The sequence below is a fragment of the Rhea americana genome, unplaced genomic scaffold (genome assembly GCF_003343005.1).
Source record: "Rhea americana isolate MKP2758 unplaced genomic scaffold, rheAme1 scaffold_410, whole genome shotgun sequence".
NCBI classification, from domain to species: Eukaryota; Metazoa; Chordata; class Aves; order Rheiformes; family Rheidae; genus Rhea; species Rhea americana.
Window position 1 is genome coordinate 140,011 of NW_028186547.1, and position 25,421 is coordinate 165,431.

The following is a 25,421-nucleotide window of genomic DNA, read 5'->3' on the forward strand; positions in this document are numbered from 1 at the left end:
TTGCCCTTCTTGAAGACTGGAGTGACATTGGCTTTCTTCCAGTCCTCAGGCACCTCTCCAGCTCTCCATGACCTTTCAAAGATGATGGAGAGCGGCCTGGCAAATTTGAACAGATTTTGCTCCAGATGTTAAGAAACACAAGCTCTTCACCCAAATATTACATATATATATACAAATATATATATATATATTTATAACCGCAATTCTATTCTTGCTCCGTCCTATAATACAGACAGTTTTTCAGCTTCCAGTTTACTCCACCCAGAGACATTTGCCGTCTGTTCCCATCTGGGTCAGGGCCACAAGCGGGAGCATGACATTGCACCCGCRGTAGCTGGTTCAGACTACAGGGGCCACACCTGCACCCCAGGGCTGGGTTTCCTCAAACCAGAGTGATAGAGGAAAATAGTTACGTCACAGAGGTGGACGCAGGAGGAGGTGAGGGATCAGRCACAGCACTTTATTTCTATCTAAGGAAAGGTGTGTGTTCTGGGGGAATGCTGTGACTTCAGCAAAGTGTCTCAGGCAGTCTAGGTTGGACTGCTGGAATAAACCTATAGCTAATCCCTTGGGAATACCTCTAGTTCATATATCACTTCAGAACCATTCACACTCTATCACTCTAATGAACAGTAAAAGAAAGTAACTATCCACTGTAAATTTTATTTTCTAGGCCTGTAAATAGGGATTCTAGATCATAGTCCCACATTTGATCATTTAGTCCTTAAAAAAATTTWWAAAAAAATAAGTGACTTATCTCTAAAACAAGTGCAAGAGGAGTGGAGACAGCACTGTCAAGCAAGCAAGCTACATAACTCAGTACCTGTAACTTCTACTAACCTTTTGCAGATCCTGAATATTTCTTAATATGAAGTCAACAGCTTTCCTAGGAACTTCACTGTTCTCTTTTGCCCTATTTAATGCAGAGCACATATAGCTTATATTAACAAACAGCTGCTATTAATATTTTGATTTTATGAAAACTAAAGAAAGGATACATATAGCTCACCAGGGAGGATATAGGGCAGAAAGATAGGTAAGTTGACAGGTGAGCTCATTTAAAGCATGATTCATCTCCAAAGGCATGCTTTTCTGTCACTGCATCTTTTGTATTGTGACTTAACAAGTTCTTTGCTCTTAAAGTGATACACTATTTTTTTGTTTCCGGCCTAGGAACTCATAATATAAGTGAAATCTCTCTCAAAAAAATAGCCTAAACTGGCTAGAGGAGTGGAGGAAAAATAACTTTTTCATTTTTGTAATCTTTATGCTTTTCTCTGTCTCACTGATTACTACCTGGATTGCATGCTGCAGCCCAGAAGTAGCCTACTGAAATCTGGCCAGTGGAGCCGGAACGTTGCCCAAAGAAAAGGGATCACAGGAATCCTGTTCATACTACTGTCAGAYTCAGCTGCTCAAAAGTGAAGAAAAGTCCCCAAATTTTGAAATTAATTCAAAATAATGAGGAGGTTTTTTTAAGATTATATTTAGCAATTTAGTTCCACATGTCTATATTCTTTCTAACCTTCTTAGTAGTGGGATTCAAGCTTTCCAGGGTTTTATTGCTAGAAAATTACTTCAACAAACAAAAATGATGAAACCTGAAACTGCTCTAGCAGTAGATTTTAGTGGGAGAAGCTACAACAACATCTAGCCTTAATTAATATCATCTTTCTAATTAGACTGCATGGCATTTTGCATAGTTTCAATATACGATAAAAACCTGCAAACTTTGGCTGAGATCCTACAGCAGTGTAGCCCTTAAAAAACTTTCATATAGTTCTTTTTCTGTAGAGTACTTTTATGGGCCTAAGGAAAACTTCATGTATTTTACCTAGATCTGTACAGTCTCAAATAAAAATGCCTATGTGAACATGTATACACTGTCACATTACAGAGGGGCTTCAGTACAAATGGAAGTGTATGTATCCTAATTCAACTCAAATAAATAGTAAAAGTCAATGGTAGCATTAGCAACACATCTCAGTCACAGCAGAATACAGCATTGCTGTTGGTTAGCACAACTAGTGGCTTTATTATTGTGAAAGCATGCAGTCAGTCACTGCAGCTCATGCCATGTTCTGTGCCCTTCTGCTCCTTCTTTTTCACACACATGCACTAATGGCCACACCTGGATTCATTCATGCTGTTATATGCATTCATTCACCACAACAGCCACTCTGACTAGCAAGAAGATCTGTGTAAATTATATCTACGCAATGCAAAATTCATCTTGAAGCTGACATGCCTAGAACTATCCTCAGCTGATGCCACCATCCTGAGTAAGGCATTGGGAAAAGAAGTGACCAGCTCTGAGCTGTGGACAGACTCACCCCAAAGCAGAGCAGGGCAGCAACTGGCAGCAGGAACACTCAGTGCTGCATGGAGGCTCCTCATAACCCAACAGGTTTCACAGACTGCTGTGTACAACAGCACTGAGTATGTGCTTCCATACAGAGATGTGCAGGAGGGCAGATGAAAGTGAACCTGTGTGAAAAGCTCCTGCCTAGGTCTCTCTGTGTGCAGTCTGGATTCAAAGCCAGGAGGCACACTCAGCTCCAGCGATCTTTTCCACAGTTCTCTGAAAATGTTTGTTGTACTCTGGAGCTAGATATGATGTTAATGAAATTTGTCATAAAATGAGCTAAATTTTGATTTGGTCTTCATAGACATGCAGTGTTCTAGATTTCATGGTGTTATGTGTCTCTAGCCAGCTTGGGTTGGGGGTACAGGACTTTACAGCACATAAAGTTGCAGTTTTCTACCCTTCTCTAGTGTGGAAAGTACAAACTGCCAACATCTACTTGTTAATACACATGGAGTTGCACTAAAGAAACTGCCTGTCTCCACTCAGCAGACAGGCAAAAAAAAATGTAAACCCTTTTTCACTGTTGCCTGGTGACTATGAAAAGCATTCACATGTGGAGAAATGAGCTGCTTAATGCTTAGGTCTTAGGTATGCTCTAACTTGTACTGTTGCAAAATCATAAACAATCCACAAATCCAGTAAATTTATGTGTAGGTAAGAATTGCATAAGGACAGAAGATTCTTCTCATGCCTGAGCTGTGAGGAGTCAGCCTTTCCTGTAATAGCTTTTGTGTTTGGAGCTGCAATGGGTTCTCTCTAACCAGGATTTCTCTAATGAAAAGAGTATGGCCACCAGCTGTGGTTTACCCCAGCCTTAGCCCTAGCCACACACTGTCAGGGTAGTAACAGACTTGGCCCCAATCCTGTTTTGTAACTTAAGTGTTTGACCCAGGCTATATTATGCATTTAAATATGACTGTAAAGAAATAATTTTCATGCCTAAATGCTCTTCTTGAAACCACAGCCTGCTCCATGCAGGTTCTTCCCAGGACCTGCTGCAAACCTGGAGGCCCACTACAGGGCTACATAGGCACAGCCAGCAAGACTGGCCCATTTACCCTCWTTCTTACTTGAGATGGGCTCCTAAGCTGCTGGAAACAAACATGCTGCAATAAYGTATGACTGTTTTAAACTTAAGCTCTTGCAAGCACATGTATAAATATATATATATATTAATATAATCACTTTCATATCTGACATGTCATACAGATACTTAAGATTTTACCTTCTCTAAATCCCCAGCAGGTACAAAATACCATAATCTTTACATTTAAAACATATAGCGATTAAATGAATTACCCAAGGCCCCCTCCCAGAAAAAGGCTGTGACATCAGCAGTTCTGGTGCTGCCAGCTCAATAGGAAATTAGAATGCTGTAAAGTAAACAAATATTACAGTAGAAATTTCCATCCTGTTTAGAGTTCAAAACACATCCATGTGTTGAAATCAGATCTGAAATAACAAAGGTTCCATTCTCTCTCACCCAGGAAAGCTGATATGTTGCTATGATATGTATAGCAAAAAGTGCAAAGCATAGTTCTCTGTTGACTCTTAAACTTTATAAGGCATTTAAGGTATAAACTGCACAATAACAACCTAAGTAGGAGAAGAACTATCCTCTAGCTCTGCTATAAAATTAGATGAAACAGACCGTCTGAAGTGGTCATTACAAAATTTACAGAACAGACACAAATTTGCTAAAACTGCAAAAATCCAGAACATTTACTCACATACCTCAGAGATTTTAATGTCAGGAGCATGTTAATATTCCAGCCCTGCACTAAACCATCTATTTGCAATGTCTAGAAAGGTGGGAGTAGTAGCTGCTTGTAAATTGCCTGAGAGTTAGCATCTTGTTCATTCTGCTGCCACAGACAGGACAGAACTGTATTTCTGTAAGGTTTCCCAGCAGGAAGAGGTCCTGATAACACTGGAGCCACAGCATGCTTTAGCAGAAGGATTACAATATATAATGAACTGGATTCTTAAAGATATTATTCTGCATAACCAATACCTCTCTTTCAGTAAGCATACTAGTGTGTCACACTTATGGTGTTAGTTACAGAGAAAACCTGTCAAAATGTATACTTCACGTTTAGCATTAAGGATCACTTTCCCTTTTCTTTCTTTTTTCTTGAGTATCTTTTTCTCTTCTGAGAGATCAAATTCCATTAATGATTATCTTATTATAAACGGGTCCCCACAGTTACTGATATTTCTGTAGGAAAAATAGGACCAGCAAACATTAAACATGATCAGGAAAGAAGAAAGAAAAAAAAGAGCTGACAGGACACCGTACATGTACATGGCATAGGAGACAGCACCTAGTTTGTGCACAAACATACAGAAACACAGTGTGCAAATTCAGAGACTAGGTGTTTGTTTCTTGTGCCCTAATATTTACAACAGTAAAAGTGGTTTTATAACACTAAAACTGGTTTTGGTAGCCAGGGCTAGTTTTCATTATTTTATCTCCAGATGCATAAATGAGATTTTTCAAACTCTTGTTGAAACTTGAAAAACTTCCTCAGAATACGACTGAAGATACTTTAAAAGCTGTTTTAAAATGACTCCAGTGTGTGTGAGAGCTGGTAGACCTGGTCGTGTGTCACTCTGTGTGTGAGTATGAGAGAGTGAGCGATGCTTGATTGTGCCACACGCGCTCGGTGTGGTTCGAGCTCCGTCTCAGGCTTCATGAATGAACTTCAGGAGTTTTTTTATGAATGGGAACTCCGTTCTTGAATGAATCCCAGAGTGCTGCGATCTGATTGGCCCTGGAGGCTAAAGCGACGCCCACTTTTGCTGTATGAGGGCCAAGAAGAGCCGGGATTGGCGGGCGTGTCCCAGCCCAGGGCTTCATTCGCGAAGTCAATGAAACAAAGGAGTGAGAGATCCGAGCCGTGAGCGAGGCGATGCGCCAATGGGAGGCCGCCTTCGGGCGCGCGACGGCCTGAGCCGCAGGGGCGCGGGGTGGGGCGGGGCGCGTAGGGGCTCCGCGCGGGCCGCCGCTGGTGAGCGCGGGGGCTCCGTGGGGCTGGAGGCTCCACAGAGCCGGGGTCGCGGGGAACTCTGCCGGGCCAGGGGCTCCGCCGAGGCTTCGGGCGCAAGGGGCGCCCTCCGCGCGGCAGGGGGCTCGGTCCCCACGGAGATCGCCGTGGCGGCCTGGAGCGGTGGGACGCTGTCCTGCCTCGTCGCCCAAGTTTCGGGAGCTACGGCGCGATTGACGCTTCCCCAGGCGCGGCGCGGGCCGGCGCGGCGGCCAGGGCGCCTTGTCCCACCGCGGCCGTTGGCTCCGCAGGTGGGGGCCGCTCCGCGAGCCGCCCTGCCGGACGCTACCTCCGCAGCCGCTCCCGCCGCCGCCCGTGCCTTCCGCAGGTGTCCGCCGAGAGCCGGCAGCTCCGCGCCGCGAGGTAACACACGGCTGGGAGCATGAAGGGCTACCTGGACCAGCAGGTGCCATTCACTTTCTCGCAGGTGAGTGGCAGCCCCCCGGCCTGGGCCAGGCCCGCTCCGGGCAGGACTTCTCGGGCTGATCTTTCTTTCCACAGCAGCCGCCGGACCACGCCGCTCCCGGTTGTCGAGCTCAAACGGGCGCTCGGAGGACACCCGCGGCCCCGGGCCCGCCGCCAGCTCAGGAGTCGGAAGGTGAGTTTAGGGGGAGGAGAGAATAGAGAAGGCTCTGGGCTGCGACCAGGCCCCCCCGACGCTGTCCCGCCCGGCGCGGCGAGCACCAGAGCATCCTGCTGCCCACCCCCAGCACTGCACTGAGCAAACCTCTCATTTCTCCTGCAGACCTCTTCCAGGATCTAAACCAGTTCCAGGAGACTTGGCTGACAGAAGGTAGGCTCATTCCCCTTGCTCTGCTGAGTTTCTTTTTCTTTCTATCTTTCAGTAGTTTGTCTTTTGATATTTGTTCTATTCTTCCTTTGCTTTGTTTGCCTGGCTCCAAACACTATTTTTTTTTTATCCTTGCCAACCTCTGGCTTGTGTAAATGAAGGATCATGAATCACATTATTGTGCTGGATATTTGCTTAGAAATGGAACTTGGCTGTTAGCCCATTTTCCTAGTTAAGATTTTTGTTTCAACCTCTACTTGCAACTGCTGGGATTTTGTGCTAATTTGTCACTTATCTTTGCTAGTTGACAAAACATGGATGATTTCTGAAATCATAATCCATTCTTTTAATCTGAGGAATAAAATGATGGTTTTAACAATTTTTCTTAAAAATAATTCTCTGATGGGACCTTTCTGGATTTTATGTGTCTTTCAACACACCATTCAGTACTGATGTTTAAATTATTTTGCCTTTTGGCTTCAAGGAAGAGAATTTCAAATCCTGAGCAATCCTGTTAATTCAAAGTGAAAATAATTTTAAGCAATCTGATCAATTTGCTTTAGCTCCAGCACTACAAACAGCCCATCTTTGGAAAGATTTAATATATATTGTCAAGGATGGAATCTTGATAAATATAAAATTACTGTGATAGTGTTACATAACAAATGTTTAACAACAATAGTAATATGCATATAAGAATATACATGCTATTTTGAGGAAAGTTATTTCCTCTAATTTTACCACTAGTGAAAGACAACCTGTCAAATCATTCTTCAGAAAACAAAGCCTCCAAAAAGGTATTTTCCAACTGAATAAGAATATTTTTAAAAAATCAAATGTTTTACATTCATTTCAAGTTGAAATTAAATGCTTTTGATCAAGCAGTATTCAAGAGTGTGAGGATTGTAAGGATGCAAAAGCAATATCTGGAGGCTGTTCCAGGATTAAAATAATCATCTAGCTTCCATCACAGAACAAAAACATGTTAACTGCTGCTCATCTAATAGAAGTGCTGTGTGTGCAGACTTTCTTTAGACTAGTTTATCTTAAATCTTCAAAACACTTGGGCTGCCAATAAGATAAAGTTGCCTCAGAACTGGATTCTGGTAGATTCTGAGTTTTAGACTTTCTAATGTTAGCTTAATATTTTTAATTTTCTCACTCATCCAAAGACTTTGCATGGAATTGCTTGCCACATGTTTGTCAGTAGCAGTTTGTAGTATTAATTCATAAATATCATGAGGTGAAAGAAAGGCCACATCACAGCCTCACAACACTGAATGGAAAAAGGTAACCCATTCTTCCATGATTAGTAAATGATAATGCAAGCTCCAGAAAAAATGTAGGAACAAAAAACTTTATTTCCTGTTTAATACCTTCCAATTCCAGAAAGAATTGTCTTGTGACTACAGTGTTGGATAGAAACAGATTTGGGTTCTCTTAGTAGCTCTGTCATCTGCATCCTGTGGAACAGGACAAACTTCTCATCCCTCAAAGTTCCAACTTCTTCATTTGCTATTTATAAGAATTAATACTTTGTATTTCCATGGTACCCTTCATTCAAATAATTTTAGGAACTGTGCCATTTTCTATGAGTTTATCCTTGCAACGTAGCTAGCAAGCGTGCATTGCAGTCTTCATTTTCTGTATGGGGCAGCTGAGTCCCAGCGCATCCTTATGACTTGCTCAGAATTGCACAGCTGAGAAGAGATTCCAGGTGTCCTGATACCTGGTTTTGCACTATAACCACAAAAAGCGTGAGACCCTTCCCATGGCAGTCAGTGCTTCATAAAATTCAAAGAAAAATCTCTGAATTTTCATCCAAAGTTTTCTTTGAATTACTATTGATTATTTGGAGTTAAGAAGGTAAGATTTTTGTGAGAACAAGGTTAAATGAGAGGGTATGCCATACCCCAGGAGTAGCAATCATTACGTACAGTAGATATAAAAGATCTAAGAAATGGCTCTGTAACAAGCCTTGTCTTTGCAAGGTCGCAGTAGGATCCAGGGAATAAAACCCTGCAGAAGGCTGGTTTTGTTCCATTTGTCTCACTTTACTGAATAGATTTCCATTATCTTCTTGTCTTTATCAGATTTTGCTCCACACCAAATAAATGCAAGAGCAACACTGGGCTTGCCAGCCGCTGCCTGGCCAGCTGCAATGCAAGAAATGCCCCCAAATAACTATTCTATGTTTTTCTAACATAGAAAGGTTCTTCTTATATAGCCTATAGCACCTAGTCAAAGTGAAATCTCTGGTAAATGCAATGTGCTTTAATAAACTTACAATTTTGGACTGCATATATGTGAAAATATTTTCTCAGATCTTTCTGAAGATACTGTTTTGAGTATGGTGACCCCCCCATTTCCAGACTTTTAACAAGAAAAGTTGCCCTCTGAAGCAGGCTATTATTTTTCCTGTATTCACCAATATTACAAATTATTTTCCTGGATGGTGAGAATAACTTTTTTTGGATGGTCCCATATATGAGTCTCTCTGCTAGCATTTGGTCATGAGAAGAAAACTGAAAAGTTCCTTTCTAAACAATGCAGAAGATGACTCACTGAAATAGAAATAAAATGAAAAAAATGAAAATATGAAATATTTTATGTAATCTCTCCTATACCACATCATTTAGAAATTTAGCTATTTTATTTTATTCCATCTTACAGATATTTATGTTAGTTTTAAAAGGGAACACAAATTCATGAAGGAAGCAAATTGTAAATATAAGTACATACCATACATTCAGCCATATATGTGATCTTAAAAAGTTAAGTACCAATAGATACATATTTCTTAAGATATGTGGTTTCATTCATAGGGCTATCTTTTTGTTTACTTGTGAGTAGTGACGACTAATTTTTTTCATAGTCTGTATCCATAACAAAAATACCCAGGACTTGATGAGGCTGCGGGAAGGACCCCACCGGAGCCAGGCTTGGAGCTCTGTTAAGCCTCCGTGCTTTCCACTGACTGCCTCTCCCAGCAGAACAAGCCCGAGATGCACTTCTTGCAGCTCTACCAGAAGTGCACCATCTGTATTTTGTTGGGGGGGGGGAAGGTTTCAAGTGGGAAAAGGAGCAAAAGCTTTTAGACCTCTCTTTCCTGTATGTAAAAAGCCCAGTTTGAAATTCTCATTCTTTACAAGTATCTTAGCAAAGAAAGGCAGAGCTGTCTTCCAACAAAGGTCTATCCTTGGAGATGATCATACTTGATTTCTACTGCCTAAATTCATTTTTTCAGATGCATGGAGCTAAACAATATAAATATTGAGATTTTTTCCTTTCCTTTCTCCCCATATTTATTCAGAAAATGTTTAGTTTGCCCTCAGGCAGAAGCCCTAGGTCCATGTTCTGCCTGTGCACTTGATGTGTACTGCTCCTTGCTGTGATGAGCTGTCAGTATGCTTCATACCAAAACCAGCTCTTGCACAACATGCCAAGATGCATCTCGGATGCTAGTAGAGCACAAGCAGATTGCCAGGACCTGCTAGGCAAAGCCAGCTCAAAGCAGCATATCTCAGTGCTCTTGTCCTGGTTAAATTTTGTGAAGTCTTGCAACAATGTTTGCAGAGTATGGTGTGTCTGACTGCTGGGGAGGGGGTTGGTGCTTGGGCTAAGGCTTGAGCTCAGGGGTCCAACAGCAGCCAAAACATGGGAAGCTGAAAGGGCTGGTGGAGAGGAGGTGCCAGTATATCTGGATGTGTTTGTCTTTGGTGGGAGAAGCAACAAGGCTGAAACTTCTAGCAGGCTTTTCATGTGGGAATGGAAGGGCATGTTCATCTGGGTGAGGTACGGTGGTGGGGAACATGGCCAGTGCTGCTCAGCTCTTTTCAGGAGGCTGGAGGGGGCAGTGCAGCAATGCCAGGTGGATTGCCTTGAGCTGTCACCACAATGTAAAGTGGGCTCAGTATCAAAATGCAGGCTGAATTCTGGTCATAATGTAGTTCTGATTTTAGGGTAGTGTGCCTTTATCTTCCTTAACTCCTTTTCTTTTTGTGATGGGGCAGAATTTAAGGTACTTGTAGATAAATGCAGAGGTCGCTGCTGCCAAGGCGAAAGCTGGATTGGATGCCCACTTTCTGTCTTCTGCTGTCTAAGGACAGACTTATAAGAGATCTGCTTTAACAAAATCCTATGTCCTGGGCTGTGGCGGGATGTCCAAGGGCACCATTTTGACTGGCTCTTGTAGGTTTCACAAAGAGAAGACAGGGGCAAACCGTCTTGTGGAGTGGGGTAACCTGGCACAGTTAGATTATGGTTGGGACATCCGGATGAGTTGTCCCCTCTGTGAACATCTGAGGGTGGAAGCTTCCCTTGGTTAATAAGGAAAGCAGGACTGGCAAAGAATGTGTGTAGCTGCCTCCTCCATGAAACGAAGGTGGCTAGGAACCCAGCCCTGCACGTCCAAGATATAAACAGAAGAYGACTTGTTGTATAAACTGAAATTCCCATGTCCAAACTGTTTAGTTGCACTATTGGCCACGTTATCTGAGCTTGCATGTTGGAGTAATCTCTGTGGGACACATCAGGATTAACAAATATGACTCCCTGGTTTGTGAAGAGGTATCAATGTCTAAAGCCTCTCCAGTTTGTCTAAAGGAGGCAGCAAGCCTGAAGCTTTTTAATGCTGTTGAGATGCCAATGTTGCTAACTCTTTTACTGCTTATCACATCCAGCAACAACTTGTGCAGTGAGGCAGGCTGTTCAAGGAATGAAGGCAAGACCTCCATTGCCTCAGATGGCTTTATTAGAGAGTTGTTGAGGCAGTCAAATGGCTCAGGCCTCACTGCTATTTTCGGAGTGGTGCTGGCCACAGGCAGGTCCTCTAGCCACGGGTTTCCCTGCACCATGGTGCAGGGGAAAAGCAGCTGATTGCAATTAGGTACCTATGAGTGCTTCCACTTATATTTCCTGTTTGCAAAACAATGCACATGTACAAGGCACTATTAACCATCCTTTTCCTCCCCTTCTACCAGGTTATACCATATTTTTTCTTCTCTGAAATGTTTTCTTTTTGCTGATTTACAAGTTGTAGCCTGTTCCACAAGTGCTAAGCTATCCACTAATTCTGGAGCTACTGCAAGGATAGTTTCTATATGAAGGCACAGATACTTCCCATTCCTCTCATCACCTTGATATATAGCCTTGCCAATTTTACCAGCTGGTAGCTGTTCTTGTTATGCTAAATGCTTAGAAAATCCTGCATGTTATATTTCTAAGGAAAAATGTGACCCTTGAGCAAATAGACTTGCTGTTGTTCTTTTTTTATTTCAAAGGCAAGAGAGAAAGAAACTGACAGGCTGATAAGGGGTAGATCTGCAGGCAGAGGAACTGTATTTGTTACTCCCAAGAGGAAACTAGCCCTAGTCACTAAAGTGCATTCCAGCAGAAAGCTTGTATTTTCCCTGCATAGTCTGATTTCTGCCTTACTGTTAATTATGCCACACAAAGCGCCCACACCAGTCTAATTCTTCTCTTCTCTCCGCTCCCTCGGCAGCTCAGGTTCCAGACAGCGATGAGCAATTTGTGCCTGACTTTCATTCAGAAAACTGTAAGTAGCATGGGGTCTAGGGCACCTCTCACGGGAGGTGGGCAGGATATACTTAAACTAAACAGATATGTGAGTAAGATGCACAGAGTGAGGCCCAGGTACTCATTCCATTCCTACATTGTTGTGACAGTGACCAAAAAAAACAGATTAACTGTCCACATCCAGACAGTGCAAATGCATCTGCTGAGGGGTTTCAAAGAATATATATCATAGCTGCTGTATGTGTGAATAATCAGGCCTCCCTGAACATCCCTGAGAAAAAAAAGTGTTACTATGACAGTCAAAGGTAAAATATATGGCATTATCTCCATCAGAGAAAAAGTCCATTGGATGGTAGGTGGGATGAAGGATGCTGTGACTCCCACGGGCTYTGCTCACCTGCCCCTGGGTGATCATGCCTTGCCAGGGCAGTCCCTCAAGGCTGTTACCCTGTCTGCTACAAAGCACAGTGTGAGGGCATAGTACCCCAAAGAGCTTTGCTGTCCAGCCTGACTTTTCTGTTCTTGGCAGAATGATTGCAAGAGTCTACACAAAAGTGTACAAATTATAGCACAAACATTTGGTCTGAGTGCTGGCCAAAGCATTTCCTCGTTGCAGAGGATCCCACCATTGCACAGTCTGCAGGAGCTGTCTACACCACTGCTATGCAATCCTGTCTACCCTCGCCATGCTGGGCCTGTCCTCTCCTCTTGCCATCATGTCACGCAGGAGCTGGTGTGGGGCTGACTCCAGCTGCTTTCCGTGAAATTTGTACAGATGTGGTGGGCTAGTTGTGCATTGCAAGCAGCTGCAGGAACCCAGAGCCTGGACCATGACAGGCATGCCAAGGCTGCAGGAAGATGTCACACCATTCCCTGGGCATGTACACATCTGGCAGCTCACTGAGAGCAGAGATGTGTGTTTAAAGCTGTTGCAGTCACCTTTGGTGCTCTTTCTGCAATGATGCCCCTCTGCCTGGGGGGAGCAGAATTCTTCCTCCTTTTTTTGTTTTTCTTCATGAAAACTAAAATGAAATGCTTTTCCTGATTGTTCTGGTCTACCTCCCTCGCCTGGACTTGGCTCCGCAGCACAGCTGGGCTTGCTCTGAGTCATACGACTTGTTTCTTCCTCTCTTTGACCTGGAGCTGAGGAGAGGGCTGGTCCCATGTTTCACTCTGAATGAATGAGCTGGTTGTAATGCGATAGCCTGTTCCAGCTATTGGGGCCGGAAAGAGTTGGCCGCTCCTAGCACATTTAGCTTCTTGAGGCTTGAATGGAGCTCAGTGTACTAGACCGAGCACTTTTYTTTTTTTTCCTAGGCTCAGTTGACACATCAGCAGTTTTAGTGTGGTTCTATATATCTGTTTACTCTGCGCATTGAAAAGAGCTGCTGCAGACAGAACGGGAATGGGTGCTGCAGGCATAGAAAGATGCTTTTCTCCTGCTCTTCCCTGGGCCAGGACTGTTTGCACAGATGCAGAACTGCCAGGTTTTGGATACCAGATGCATCCCTCGTGTGGGCCAGGCCCTCCAAAAGGGTGGATTCACACCCATCTTCTGTCTGGATAGTGCCAAGAGCTGCTTGTGAACAGGCCACTCTGCTCAGGCCTGGCTGTAGGACACCCCATTGTCCCTGAGCAGGAGCCAGAAACAACACAAGGCTCAGGACTCTTAAGGATATATTTGTTTATATTGATTTCTGYCAGACTGTTTGGATCCCTTTGGATTCTTGAGTGATGTAGGGATTAAAGATGGGCTTGAAATCCAGGGCAGGCAAAAGGAGTGAGGTTTTCCCCCCTTATATTGAGGAAGTTAATTTGAGAGAGGGGCTGGCAATAGAAAGCAGCTATACCATCCTGAGCTCAGAGAGGCACCTGCAGCCCTTCTTCCAGCCCTGTGGATAGCTGCTTGCTGCAGCACTTCTGAGAGACAGCTAGTCCTGCATGTGCAGAGAGATGTAGCCTGGGGGTGGCAGGTGCTTATAAGGTTCAGGTTGTTCCTGCAGTAAACTCAGAAAAAGTCTGACTTATTCACAGGTCAGGATGTAACTTCTCTCCCATAAAGCTGATAAAGCTGTAGCCATAGCTCTGAACATCCCACTCTTTCCAAGCAGCATGGTGTCAGCTGGAAGAGGTGGGAGTGAACCAGTAAGCGAGGACCAGAGCTGGCCTTATTCAGCGCTCACAGTTTTGATGTGGAGGGCAGGTCTCTAACTTGTTTGGGAAAAAAAAGCCCAGACTTATGAACCCCTCTCAGGTTACTTTCCTTCCTAAGTCCAGTGACATCCTGACAGCAGTAGCAGAGCTCAGAGACAAAGGCATAAGATCCTTAATGTGTCCTTCAGCCAGCATAAGCTTTTCTGAGGAACTAGTGAAGGAAGTTTTGCTCCTTGCTGGATTTAATTAAGCATAAGAAGCAATAATATCCACATCCTACTTCATAGAATCAGTAAGGTTGGAAGGGACCTCTGGAGATCATCTAGTCCAACCCTTCCCGCTCAGCAGGGTCACCTAGAGCATGTTAGACAGGGTTGCATCCAGGCAGGCTTGGAATATCTCCAGAGAAGGAGACTCCACAACCTCTCTGGGCAACCTGTTCCAGTGCTCTGCCACTCTCACAGCAAAGAAATTCCTCCTCACATTCAGGCAGAACTTCCTGTGGTTCTGTTTGTGCCCATTGCCTCTTGTCCTTTCACATGGGACAACTGAAAAGAGTTTAGTCCCCCCATCCCCTTGACACCCTCCCTTCAGGTACTTATACACATTGATAAGATCCCCCCTCAGTCTTCTCTTCCCCAGGCTGAAGAGGCCCAGCTCTCACAGCTGTTCCTCATAGGGCAGGTGCTCCAGCCCTCTGATCATCTTTGTAGCCCTACGCTGGACTCTCCGGCAGCTCCGTGTCTCTCTTGTACTGCGGAGCCCAGAACTGGACACAGGACTCGAGATGAGGCCTCCCCAGGGCTGAGTAGAGGGGCAGGATCACCTCCCTCGACCTGCTGGCAACACTCTTCCTAATGCACCCAAGGATACCATTGACCTTCTTGGCTACAAGGGCACATTTCTGGCTCATGGTCAATTTGTCATCCACCAGCACTCCCAGGTCCTTCCCTGCAGAGCTGCTCTCCAGCAGGTCAGCCCCCAGCTTGTACTGGTGCCTAGGGTTATTTTTCCCTGGGTGCAGGACCCTGCACTTGCCCTTGTTGAACCTCGTGAGGTTCCTCTCTGCCCAGCTCCCCAGCCTGTCCACATCTCTCTGAATGGCAGCACAGCCCTCAGCTGTAGCAGCCACTCCTCCCAGCTTGGTATCATCGGCAAACTTGCTGAGGAGGCACTCTGTCCCCTCATCCAGGTCATTGATGAATAAGTTGAACAGGATGGGACCCAATACTGAGCCCTGGGGAACTCCAACTAGACTCCATGCCACTGATGACGACCCTCTGAGCTCTGCCTTTCAGCCAGTTCTCAATCCACCTTGCAGTGCACTGATCTAACTCACACTTCCTGAGCTTATCTAGGAGGATGTTATGGAAGACAGTGTCAAAAGCCTTGCTGAAGTCAAGGTACATAACGTCCACTGCTCTCCCCTCATCTACCCAGCCAGTCATTCCATCATAGAAGGCTATCAGATTGGTTAAGCAGGATTTCCCTTTGGTGAATCCATGCTAGCTACTCCTGATCACCTTCTTTTCCTCCATATGTCTGGAGATGACATCCAGAATGAGCTGTTCCATCACCTTTCCAGGGATGGAGGTGAGGCTGACCAGCCTATAGTTACCTGGGTCCTCCTTCTTGCCCTTCTTGAAGACTGGAGTGACATTGGCTTTCTTCCAGTCCTCAGGCACCTCTCCAGCTCTCCATGACCTTTCAAAGATGATGGAGAGTGGCCTGGCAACAACGTCTGCCAGCTCCCTCAGTATCCATGGGTGCACCCCATCTGGGCCCATGGATTTGTGGATGTCTAGCCTGCCCGGAAGGTCTCTAATTCTATCCTCTTCAACCAAAGGAAAGTCTTCCCTTCTCCAGACTTTCTCCCTCACATCCAGGCTGCCCTGGGTAGGTAGGTAGGGCTACCCTTAGCAGTGAAGATTGAAGCAAGGAAGGCAGTCAGTAATTCTGCCTTCTCTGTATCCCTTGTCACCAGGACCCCGCGCCATTCAATATACGGCCCACGTTTTCCCTAGTCCTCCTCTTGCTGCTAATGTATTTGAAGAAGCCCTTCCTGTTGTCCTTAACATCCCTTGCAAGACTCAATTCCAACTGGGTGTTAGCCTGCCTCGTTGCCTCTCTACATACTCTGACTGCATTCCTATAATTCTCCCAAGTAGCCTGTCCCCTCTTCCACATTCTGTGTATTTTCTTCTTCTGTTTGAATTKTGCCAAGAGCTCCTTGCTCACCCGTGCAGGTCTCCTGCCCCTTTTGATGCACTTCTTACCCATAGGGATGCTTCCCAATGCTGTAAACTGCAACCCATATTTGCTACTCATGAAATCCTAACCAGCTCAGAGATATTCCTCCTCATCTGCATCAGGCCATGACCAGTGACTAGTGCACTGAAAACAGGGCAGAACTTTTTGTCTTTTTCCTATTCCATCACTTGAGTTTTGGATGAGCAGAGGGGTTAAGAGGTTCCCCCCATCCCACCTCTAGGGATGCTGGACTGTTAGCATGGAAGAGATTCAACGGTGGGAAACCTGCATTTGGAAATGATATAGACAGCTGTTGAGAACGAGCTTGGCAACCTCCAGTCCAGGAATTGCAGACTTCTGTAGAAGGGCCTGGTCTTTTTCCTGAGTACTGAAGTGTAAACCTGATACAAGTCGTGAAATCAGATCCTTCAGGAGGAGGCTGCTGAGAAGACCTGACAGCTCCTCTTCCAACTTCGAGGTGAATTACAGTGAAAGCAACAGCTTGGAAGTCACATTTCTGCTCCATACTCAGCTTTAATGCTGACTTGGTTCCTTTGAAGAAGGATTTTAGCTATCTGAATTGCCCAGAAGCTTCTGAAAACAGTGCTTGTGTAAGGTGTCTGAGTACAAGTTAGCCTGGTGAAAGTCTGTATGCAATATATATAATAGTATTTTCCCACAGACAACCTTTAGCGGTTTGTCTAGGAACAAGCTAGCTGTGTCTAGGAAAACCTTAAATTCACAGTCCTATAGGACAAACTATATCATCATGTCACTATAGTGTGACATTGTATTAGTGCATTATAATTTAATGCAGTGCTACTCACAAGATATGATTATCAGGTATGTCAATGAGAGCATTTTACATGATACAAATCAGAGCTTTGCTTTTGTGAGCGGAAAACTATAATATGCACATGATACCCCTTGGGACACAACAGAAAATGTTTGTCCCAGCCTTGAACAGCTTAAGAAATTGCCCACTCTAAATCCTTCTCAAGAGTGCTAATATACTTTGTGATAATCTATGGTATTCTAAATCTGCTCCTTTAAGGCAGATGTGCCATATAAACCTCATTAAATCAAGGTCAGAGCTTAGGAAACTCCGGTGAATGCCTTTTGGCATTGTTTTTTCTCTCAGAGCCAGCTGAACAAGGAGCAAGGTGGTGGCATCCGAACTGATTTGTTTTTGGCTAACATAAACATCTCTCCAAAGATGTGAAAGGTTTTAACTTGATCTTTCATTTCTCTCTCACAGTAGCTTTTCATAGTCCTCCTGCTAAGGTTAAGAGGGAGCCCCAGAGTCCCTCCTCGGACCCCACACTGTCCTGCAGCCATAAGCAGCCTTTCCAGTACCACAATGGCAAGCAGTGCCTTTACATCAGGTAATGCAGCTGGCTCAGGGGAGGGACAGGAGCTGCTATGAAATGAATAATACTGCATTATATAATGATGAGGTGTTATCACCACAGCCTGGATATGTTACCATACAAATTGACCAGTGGATCAGCTAGTGGCATCCTGCTCAGGCTGCCAACTGTTGGAGGAGATATCTCAGAACTGCACAGGGTAGATCTGGGTCTGCCTTTTGGTTCTTCCCTAGAGCTGCCTCTCAACTGCCCTGATGTGCTCTCTCTCTCCATTTCTCCTTTCCCAAATCTGTCCCATAAGGGACTCCCTGACACTACCACCCACAGTTCTAGCCCTTTGCCAGAGCTGTTGCATGACCTCTTCAGAACAGACACCTTCTCCAGTTTGCTGCTTGAGGGGATATTGCTGTCACGCACAGGCGCAACCAATGATCAGAAAGGAAGGAGCTTCTGCTTTGCTTCTGGCCTAAGTGGTTGGATGGGGAGACAACATATCCACCTGTGACATGTTTTCCCTGGGTGCTGCTACAAGTCCTTCTTGGAGAGTTGTAATGCCCCAATATCTGTTTGACTATCCCAGTGCCTATGATCAGACCAGACAAGTTGGAATCAAGTCCCCCAACCCAGGACATCCACTACAGTCACCACTCCAGCATTTCCCTAGGCAAGACAGGAGCTTCCTGAGCCCTGCGGGTCCTCCCCACTCCACCTCCAGCTGTGGATACCTCATGGAAAACAGGTGAGTGACTGCCAAGAGGAGGCACCACTGCCCTCCTCAGTGGTCTGGGGAGAAAGGGCTGCAGCGAGTGAATTAAAGTTCTCATCTTCCAGCAGTCACAGGATCCCCCTATCCAAAGTACCTGGGACCCGCAGCTGCTGCCCTGGTTTTCAGAGGACATCTATAGCCTTAAGCCCATCAGATATGGTGAACGATGGGCTGGGTGGTAGCCATTATGAACATCTTTTGTTGGGGTGCCTTCCCTGCCCACCTGTGCTTGTAGCCCCCACGTCCTTAGTCAGAGCCTCCCCCCACCAGCCTGAGGTTGCCCCAGCCACCCTGCAACAGGGGCCAGATCAGATGGCCAAGAAACAACCATCCCATGGCCTCTCCCTTCTTCTAGCTCTGTCTACCAGCCAGCTGTAGAGATGTGCCGCTCCTTCCCCTCCTCGCAGGGCATGGCCCGAGAAGCCCCTGTCGCCTACCAGCGCCAAGTGCCTGAGCCCTGCCTCCAGTACCCCCAGCAGGGCTTCAAGCAGGAGTACCAGGACCCACGGTATGAGCAGGCGAGCCAGGGGGGCAGCAGCTGTCAGTACCCGGTGGCTGTGGTGGTCAAGCAGGAGCAGGCCGACTATGCGTATGACGCAGGTAGGCAGAAGGAGCTCGCTCAAACTGTGCGAGCCGGGTGTCAGTGGGGGTGAGTGAGCTGCTGGCCAAACAGCCATTGGTGGTGGTGTTTGGGCTTTGAAATGATACTGCTTTGTCTTCAGGAGTGTTATTACTATTCACTTTACATGGAAGGCAATCAGACCATAGCAGCAACTATGTGAAAATCCCTAAACTAGACAGATTAATGTGCTGGACAGCTTTGTTTAGTGAGCTCCAGTACCAGGAGTTTCCCACTGATGCCATCAGAACAGAGGAGAGGGTGTTCCCAATTTTGTGTGGAGTTTAGTCTTCGGGGGATGTGTGGACTGGTGGGTGGTGGAGAGAGAGCAAAGTGAGGTCAGTGTTTAAGAAATCACACTGAAAACCTTCTGTAAACAACAGCAGAAAGGAGACAAACGAATGTCTTGGAGCCTGTACAGAAAAGCCTCTCTTCGGCCCCTGGAGCAAGAGGTTGGTGACATTGTGACCTCCGTGTGTTGGCAACTGGGCAGAGTGGCACTGGGCACAGGGATTGTACTGTGGAGCCTCCAGCCCCCATCCCCACACCATCTGTGTCTGCACRCCTCCGCTCTGAATGGAGGCAGAGGAATTTCATTCACGAAATGGAGGCATCAGAAGCCGCTGCTCTCCCAGATGGGCTGGCGGRTGTCAACTTTCACCGCTGCTGCTGCTGCCGCCTCACTGTAGATGACGTCGGCCACACTGGAGATGCCAGGCAGCGCACTGCTGCCTGCAGCAGGTCATGGGCACAGAAAGCCTCTGCCCAAGTTGGGGGTTACACTGCAAGAGAAACCAGCCCTGTTCTGGCAAACAGATCATTGCTCTGGACTTGGGCAGTTAGAAATGAACCGGCCACTTCCAGCGACAGGCCCAATCTCAGAGCTGGGTCTGTTGGCTGGGCTAAGTGCAGCTCAGCTGGTCTGTAGTGTCAACCTCCACCTGCTCCTTCCCCAAGAAACATGGCACACAGAACAGGTATTGCAGGTTTCAGGGGATCATGATGGGGAAAAAAAAAGTTTATCTATAAATTCCAAAGATAGCTCTCTAGACACCAGACAGATGAAGTAATTCTCTTATTTTCCACAAGGGTTAAATGTTATTTTTCAGCAGACCTGCCTAGACTCTTGCTACTCTGCTACTGCTTGTGCAATACCCTGGTCTAGCAGGCAAGTTGCTTCTGCTTTCCTGTTTTAATGGTCATTTTGAATTTGCTTCTTTCAGAAAAAATAAATACACAAATAAAAAGCTCCCATGAGAGTACGGATTGTGTTTCTGTGGCCATGCTGATTCCATACTTTCACTAGGTCCTTCTATCTGGACAGGGGAAGAAAATGTACAACCCATAGAAGAACACTTTTGTTAGCATAGTTTACGATCGTAATAATGCTCAGTACCCTTATGCCCTTAGCAGCAAAATGTCTGCCTAAGGCAAACACAGCACACAAGGAAAACCATAAGGTAATCTTTCCAAAGCTCCCAATTACAGCTTCCATTTCAGCAAAAGGTGGAAAATAGGTTTGATTTAGAAAACAGGATACAGAGGCTATAAATTGCAGTGCCCAGCAATAGCATATACTGTACAGAGTTTGAAGAGCTTCTGCTTGTTTTCAAACTGAGATTGTTTTAACTTTTATGCTTTCTCCATTGTTTATGCAAATTACCTATTTTGATGTGAAAAAGTGGGTGAAACTTAAAATACCTGAAATGAGGTTTCTGAGATGCACTGTTCAGTGTCACTGCAGAGTGTTTCAGAACTATTCAGCTGTTGCTGCTGTCCTTTAATGTCAGCATAGTGCCCCCAGAGAAATGCAATGCCTTCTTTACCTGCGACAGCCTTAGCAGAGTTCAGTTATCTTAAACTAAGCTTTAGAGGAAGGAGAGGTCTCATACAAGTTTACCTTTTTCTCTGCGATTTTGCCTTGAGAGTGGAGTGCAGGTGTGGACAGAAAATCTCTGCTACTCTGAGGGATGGCATGTGATAGTATCACAGGGATACAATACTCTGATTGTGATAGGAAGTGTAAGGCAGGTGAAGTTGTGGTGGGCTGGCTGAGAGCTAGGAAGTTACCTGGTGTGGCAGGAGCCCTTTAGGAGTGCCTTAAGTTGGATATTAGTCTAGCAGCTGCACGAGAGCACATCTGGAGAGCAAGATGTTTCTGCCTTTGGGTGTGCTTTGCAGGAAAATCAGCTTGTTAATTGTTCTGCAGATGTTCCTGGCTGTCCTTCCATGTACATGAATGTTGAGGGTTATCCAAGCCAGTCAAATACAGAAGGCTCATTAGGTGAGAAACTCAGTAGCTGCCTTCCTTTCCCCTGCACCTGCATTGTGTTGCCCTCTAGCATCAACCTTTCTGCATCTCTAACTGCACGTGCTGCTTTCTCTTCTAGGCTACAACTATGACAAGCAGATGCTGTCCTCTGCTGATGATGTCTGTGTTGTTCCAGAAAAATTTGAAGGTCAGAGAAAGAATGGCTTCCAGTTTGGGTGGTGGGTTTGCAGCCAGAGTCTCAGACCTGGATAAATGTGATCTGAGATGGGAGAAACTCTGAGACACCCTGCAGCTTCTTCAGGGGCAGCTCACAGCCATCCTCACCTTTGTAGCTCTCTTTAACAAGGCAGAAACTCTGMAAAGTTGCATGGCTGTTATCATTAGAACACCTTGTTTGTTCTCACTAGGAGACATCAAGCAGGAAGCTGGAGGGTTCCGGGAAGGACCACCATACCAGCGACGAGGATCGCTCCAGCTCTGGCAATTCCTTGTGGCTCTACTGGATGATCCAACCAATTCCCACTTCATTGCCTGGACTGGCAGAGGGATGGAGTTCAAGCTCATTGAGCCAGAAGAGGTGACACCATTTCACTTCTCTCCATGCTGTGAGGGAGCAGCCACCATTTCCAAGGCTGCAAACACACCTGTGGTTTTTCCTCTGGCCTGCCAGTGAGCCCTTCAGCAAGTCAGTTTTCAGAGGAGGCCAAAACACTTGGATGATGCAAATAGCAGGTTTAACAAAGGCTGGTTTTAAGTTTAGGCTCTCTGCAGTGCAGCGAGTCACATTTCTCTCAGCCTCCACTCCTCAGGCTGCATTGCTCCCCACCTTGCAGCACTCTCTGCTGTCCATGCACCCCCTGCTCAGGGCCAATGGGGCCTCTAGCCCTGTGGATCACAGGAGCTTTCATAAAAATCTGGAGGAAACCATGTCCTAGTCTCAAGATATCTTGATATCAACATGGGTATTAATTAAGGTGTCATTTCTAATGCTATCATGACCCAAAAAGCCCACTAATATCTGACAATAGCTGTGAGATATGCCTGGAATATCTGTTCATGTCTTGCCCCTGTTAGAGTTGCATTTAGCACTGTTGTTACGTATCAGCCATGTGGGCACCCTCAGTGTAGATGAGTTATTCTGAGTGAACATATGTTTATAGCAGATTTTTCAGTATTACAGATGAAGCTGAAAACCATGTAGTGGGAAGAAGAGGCATACAGATCTTCTAGTGGAGCTGTGCTGTCATTCACAGGCTGCTGTTAAACTTGCCTGATCCTTTCAGATAAAGGACAGCACAGGATCAAGCAGTCCTTTAGCATTCTGAAGCTTTCAAAGCCCTGGAGAGCAAGGAGAAGTGGTGACTGCAAATGAGCTCTGCAGTGGCAAGGAAAAGGCCTATATATGATACAAGATATTTCAGTTTATTAATTCTACTCTTCCGCTTTAAAAGCAGCTAAATTTTTGTTTGATTTTATTATAAAGCCATTTTAAATGTCTGTATGTGCTTTGGTGCAGTGTTGTTCCCTCAAAACAGAATCAGCCAAATCTGGTTCTTCTACTTCTGGGTGAGTTCAAACACTCACACACTCTGGCACTTTATTCTGCAGGTAGCCAGGCTGTGGGGCATCCAAAAGAACCGTCCAGCCATGAACTATGACAAGCTAAGCCGGTCCCTTCGCTACTATTATGAGAAGGGCATCATGCAGAAGGTTAGTTTGCAAAGCAGCTAGAGTTCGACATCTTTTCATGATGCTTCCCTGGTTTGTGACAGGAAATCACCGGACATACTGGAGCTGGACAGACTTCCAGAGCTTTCCTTCCCCTAGGCTTCTCTTTGCAACAGGCAAAGAAAAAATTCCTATGAGGAAGGGGTAAAGGTACTGAATCCAGGTAGCATATAGGAAAGAACACACAATTTTTGCAGGGAGAAAGTGGGACTTCATTCAGTTGCAAGGACATATAAGCCGACTAGATTTACTGTGGGTGATGAAAGAGACCCTGCCTGGAGGCTGATCCCAAGTGCCAGGGATGCTCTCCAGACTCAGGGCATGGGAGGGGGCAACAATGAGTATAGCTATGTGATGGCACAAACTGCTCAGGGACTGTTGATGCTGTTGCCATCCAGACAAGGAGTCAGCTGGCAGCATCCCTTTTCCCAGGTGCTCTTCCCAGGGAGAGTAGAGCAGCAGGAGGACAGCATTAGAAGTATGCAATCCTGACATGTCTCGGTGGGGGAAGGGCTAGAGCAGCCAGATGTTTCTGCAAACCTTCTCCGGGCTGAGGAGCATTGTGCTGACACTGCCAGTGTGCCTACAAATTCAGCTCATCTCTCCCTGCAGGTGGCTGGGGAGCGTTACGTGTACAAGTTTGTGTGTGAGCCCGAAGCTCTCTTCTGTCTGGCCTTTCCTGACAATCAGCGACCAACCCTGAAGGCAGAGTTTGACCGGCAGATCAGCGAGGAGGACACAGTGCCTCTTTCTCACTTGGATGAGAACACACCTTACCTGCCAGACCTTGGGCGACTACCCCCACAGTTTTACGGCAAAGGCTACATGTATTAGCATTGCTGGGAGTCTGCTGGGACACCCCCCCCCCCCCCCGCATGTGTATATAAGGAGACTTTGGTTAAGGAGACTTTGGTTAGTACTCGGTCAGTATAGGCATGTCCCCAGGCCAGCATGGGGCAATGCTAGGCTCTGGATACCTGCCTCAGTCAGGGAAAGGGTTTGACTCCACCTGTGGATAAGCAGACAGCCATTGTTAGAACTCCTTCATGCATGTGATGAGCCACCCTAGTTGGCAGGGTGAGACTAGCTTTTGGTGATGCAGCATCAGTTCGGGTAGCTGCCACCTCTGGCTAGAGCAGATGAGCCTGTCACAGTCCTTCTTTTCAGCCGGGAAGGAGATGGGGTCCTACCAGATTTTGTCTCGATTTGAGAATGCTACAATACTGCTGCTGACCTTGTTCCTCCAGGGCCCATCCAGAAGCCCTGTACAAACTGCCCTCAGCAAGGGACAGCTCTGACCCACCCAGACAAATCTTCGCTAGGGCAGACGTGCCTCCTTCCCAGGAGGGCTGCAACACAGCGGTCACAGACCACTCATAGCTGCTTTGTGGGAATGGGGAATACGTGTAGACGTGTGTGTGCTTGTTCCTGCCTTACTTGCTTCATGCCAGGGCTAGTATTCAGGGCTCCATCTGAGCAGGATAGTGGGAGGGACTGTTCAGGGTTGGAGGAGTCCTGGAGCTCATGGCACCACGTGCAGTGTAGAACAGCAGAGCTGTCAGGCTGCATGGTCTAGCGCACAGCTCCAAGCCAGCCTCACCTTCAGGAAGGGGGAGCATGGGAAGCAGGAAGACTGGAGCCAGGTTTTCCTAACAACTAGTTTAACTGGCTCRCAGAGGTCTGGCTCTGGCCATAGGCTATTCTAAACTCAGTAACTTCAACAGACATCCTCAGGCTCTGAGTGCACACACCCTGGACCTGGCAAGAAAATCATCTGAGGCAAGAAAAGAACATGGTGAAGGTGTGTCAAGTAAATACTTTACAAAATAACCTAAAGCATACAAAGGTGTTAATGTCTTAATTTAGACTTAACCTCTGCAACTATTTGCATGTTTGAAGGGAGTCTTGGAGTGGCAGTAGGGTGGGCATCTCTGCAGCCTGGTGCAGCACATGTAGCTTAACTAGACTRTGTCTAATTTTCCACAATGGAGGAAAAAAATCTGTAACAGGTACCCCATCCCCATTGACGGGTGCTTCACTTTTAATTAGCAACTCCAGCCACATGACCAGTTAGAGAAGAGGCAGTATGGAGTGCCCAAACAGCAGAAACCTGCTTTCTGCTCCTTCAGTGTGACACACTGGCCACCAAGTCGCCGGGGCCGCTGGTGTGGTCAGCCGGAGAGGGAATTCTGTACATTCATTGTAAACTGGGTTTTCCCCAGTATGGCTTCTGCCAGCCTTGTTCTCAGGCACGAGGGCCAGGAAAAGCAGCTCTGCCAGCCTGAGGACAGGTTAGAGTCTCAGGGCAGTCTGCTCTGCTGGTGCCTTGGTGTGCCCAGTGCAGCCCAGAGGCTCCAYGTCCCAGCACCTCCTGGTGCTTCCGCCTTGCCTTGCTCTCACCGGGTAAGCATGCTTGCCCTGGGGTCCCAGGAGTGAAGGTGAAGGGAACATTGGCATAATCTGTCTTTATTATTTATGAGTGTAAAAATACTATAATTAATAAATTAGTCTATATCTTT

The 25,421-nt window shown here is 46.0% G+C and overlaps 1 protein-coding gene across 5 annotated transcripts; it reads left to right on the forward strand.

The window, feature by feature from the left end:
• Positions 1 to 5,739: 5,739 nt before the first annotated feature.
• Positions 5,740 to 25,421, forward strand: ETV4 (ETS variant transcription factor 4). 5 transcript variants are annotated; one of them, XM_085314738.1, is made up of 13 exons: positions 5,740 to 5,842; positions 5,917 to 6,013; positions 6,161 to 6,208; positions 11,709 to 11,762; positions 17,406 to 17,532; positions 18,098 to 18,256; positions 18,639 to 18,883; positions 19,286 to 19,354; positions 21,112 to 21,186; positions 21,293 to 21,361; positions 21,582 to 21,751; positions 22,783 to 22,884; positions 23,515 to 25,421. In XM_085314738.1, the coding sequence occupies exons 1-13, from the start codon at positions 5,798 to 5,800 to the stop codon at positions 23,734 to 23,736; spliced, it is 1,482 nt and encodes a 493-aa protein (XP_085170864.1). In that variant the 5' UTR covers positions 5,740 to 5,797; the 3' UTR covers positions 23,737 to 25,421. The 5 variants fall into 5 exon arrangements, with proteins under 5 accessions (XP_085170864.1, XP_085170866.1, XP_085170865.1 ...); XM_085314740.1 differs by having other exon boundaries at positions 19,289 to 19,354; XM_085314739.1 differs by having other exon boundaries at positions 5,920 to 6,013.

Bases quoted from the DNA above. Each gene is read 5' to 3' on its own strand.
- ETV4 (XM_085314738.1), top strand. From the start codon at position 5,798: ATGAAGGGCTACCTGGACCAGCAGGTGCCATTCACTTTCTCGCAG. The intron at 5,843-5,916 runs GTGAGTGGCAGC...TTCTTTCCACAG, and splicing joins TGCCATTCACTTTCTCGCAG to CAGCCGCCGGACCACGCCGC. The intron at 11,763-17,405 runs GTAAGTAGCATG...TCTCTCTCACAG, and splicing joins TGACTTTCATTCAGAAAACT to TAGCTTTTCATAGTCCTCCT.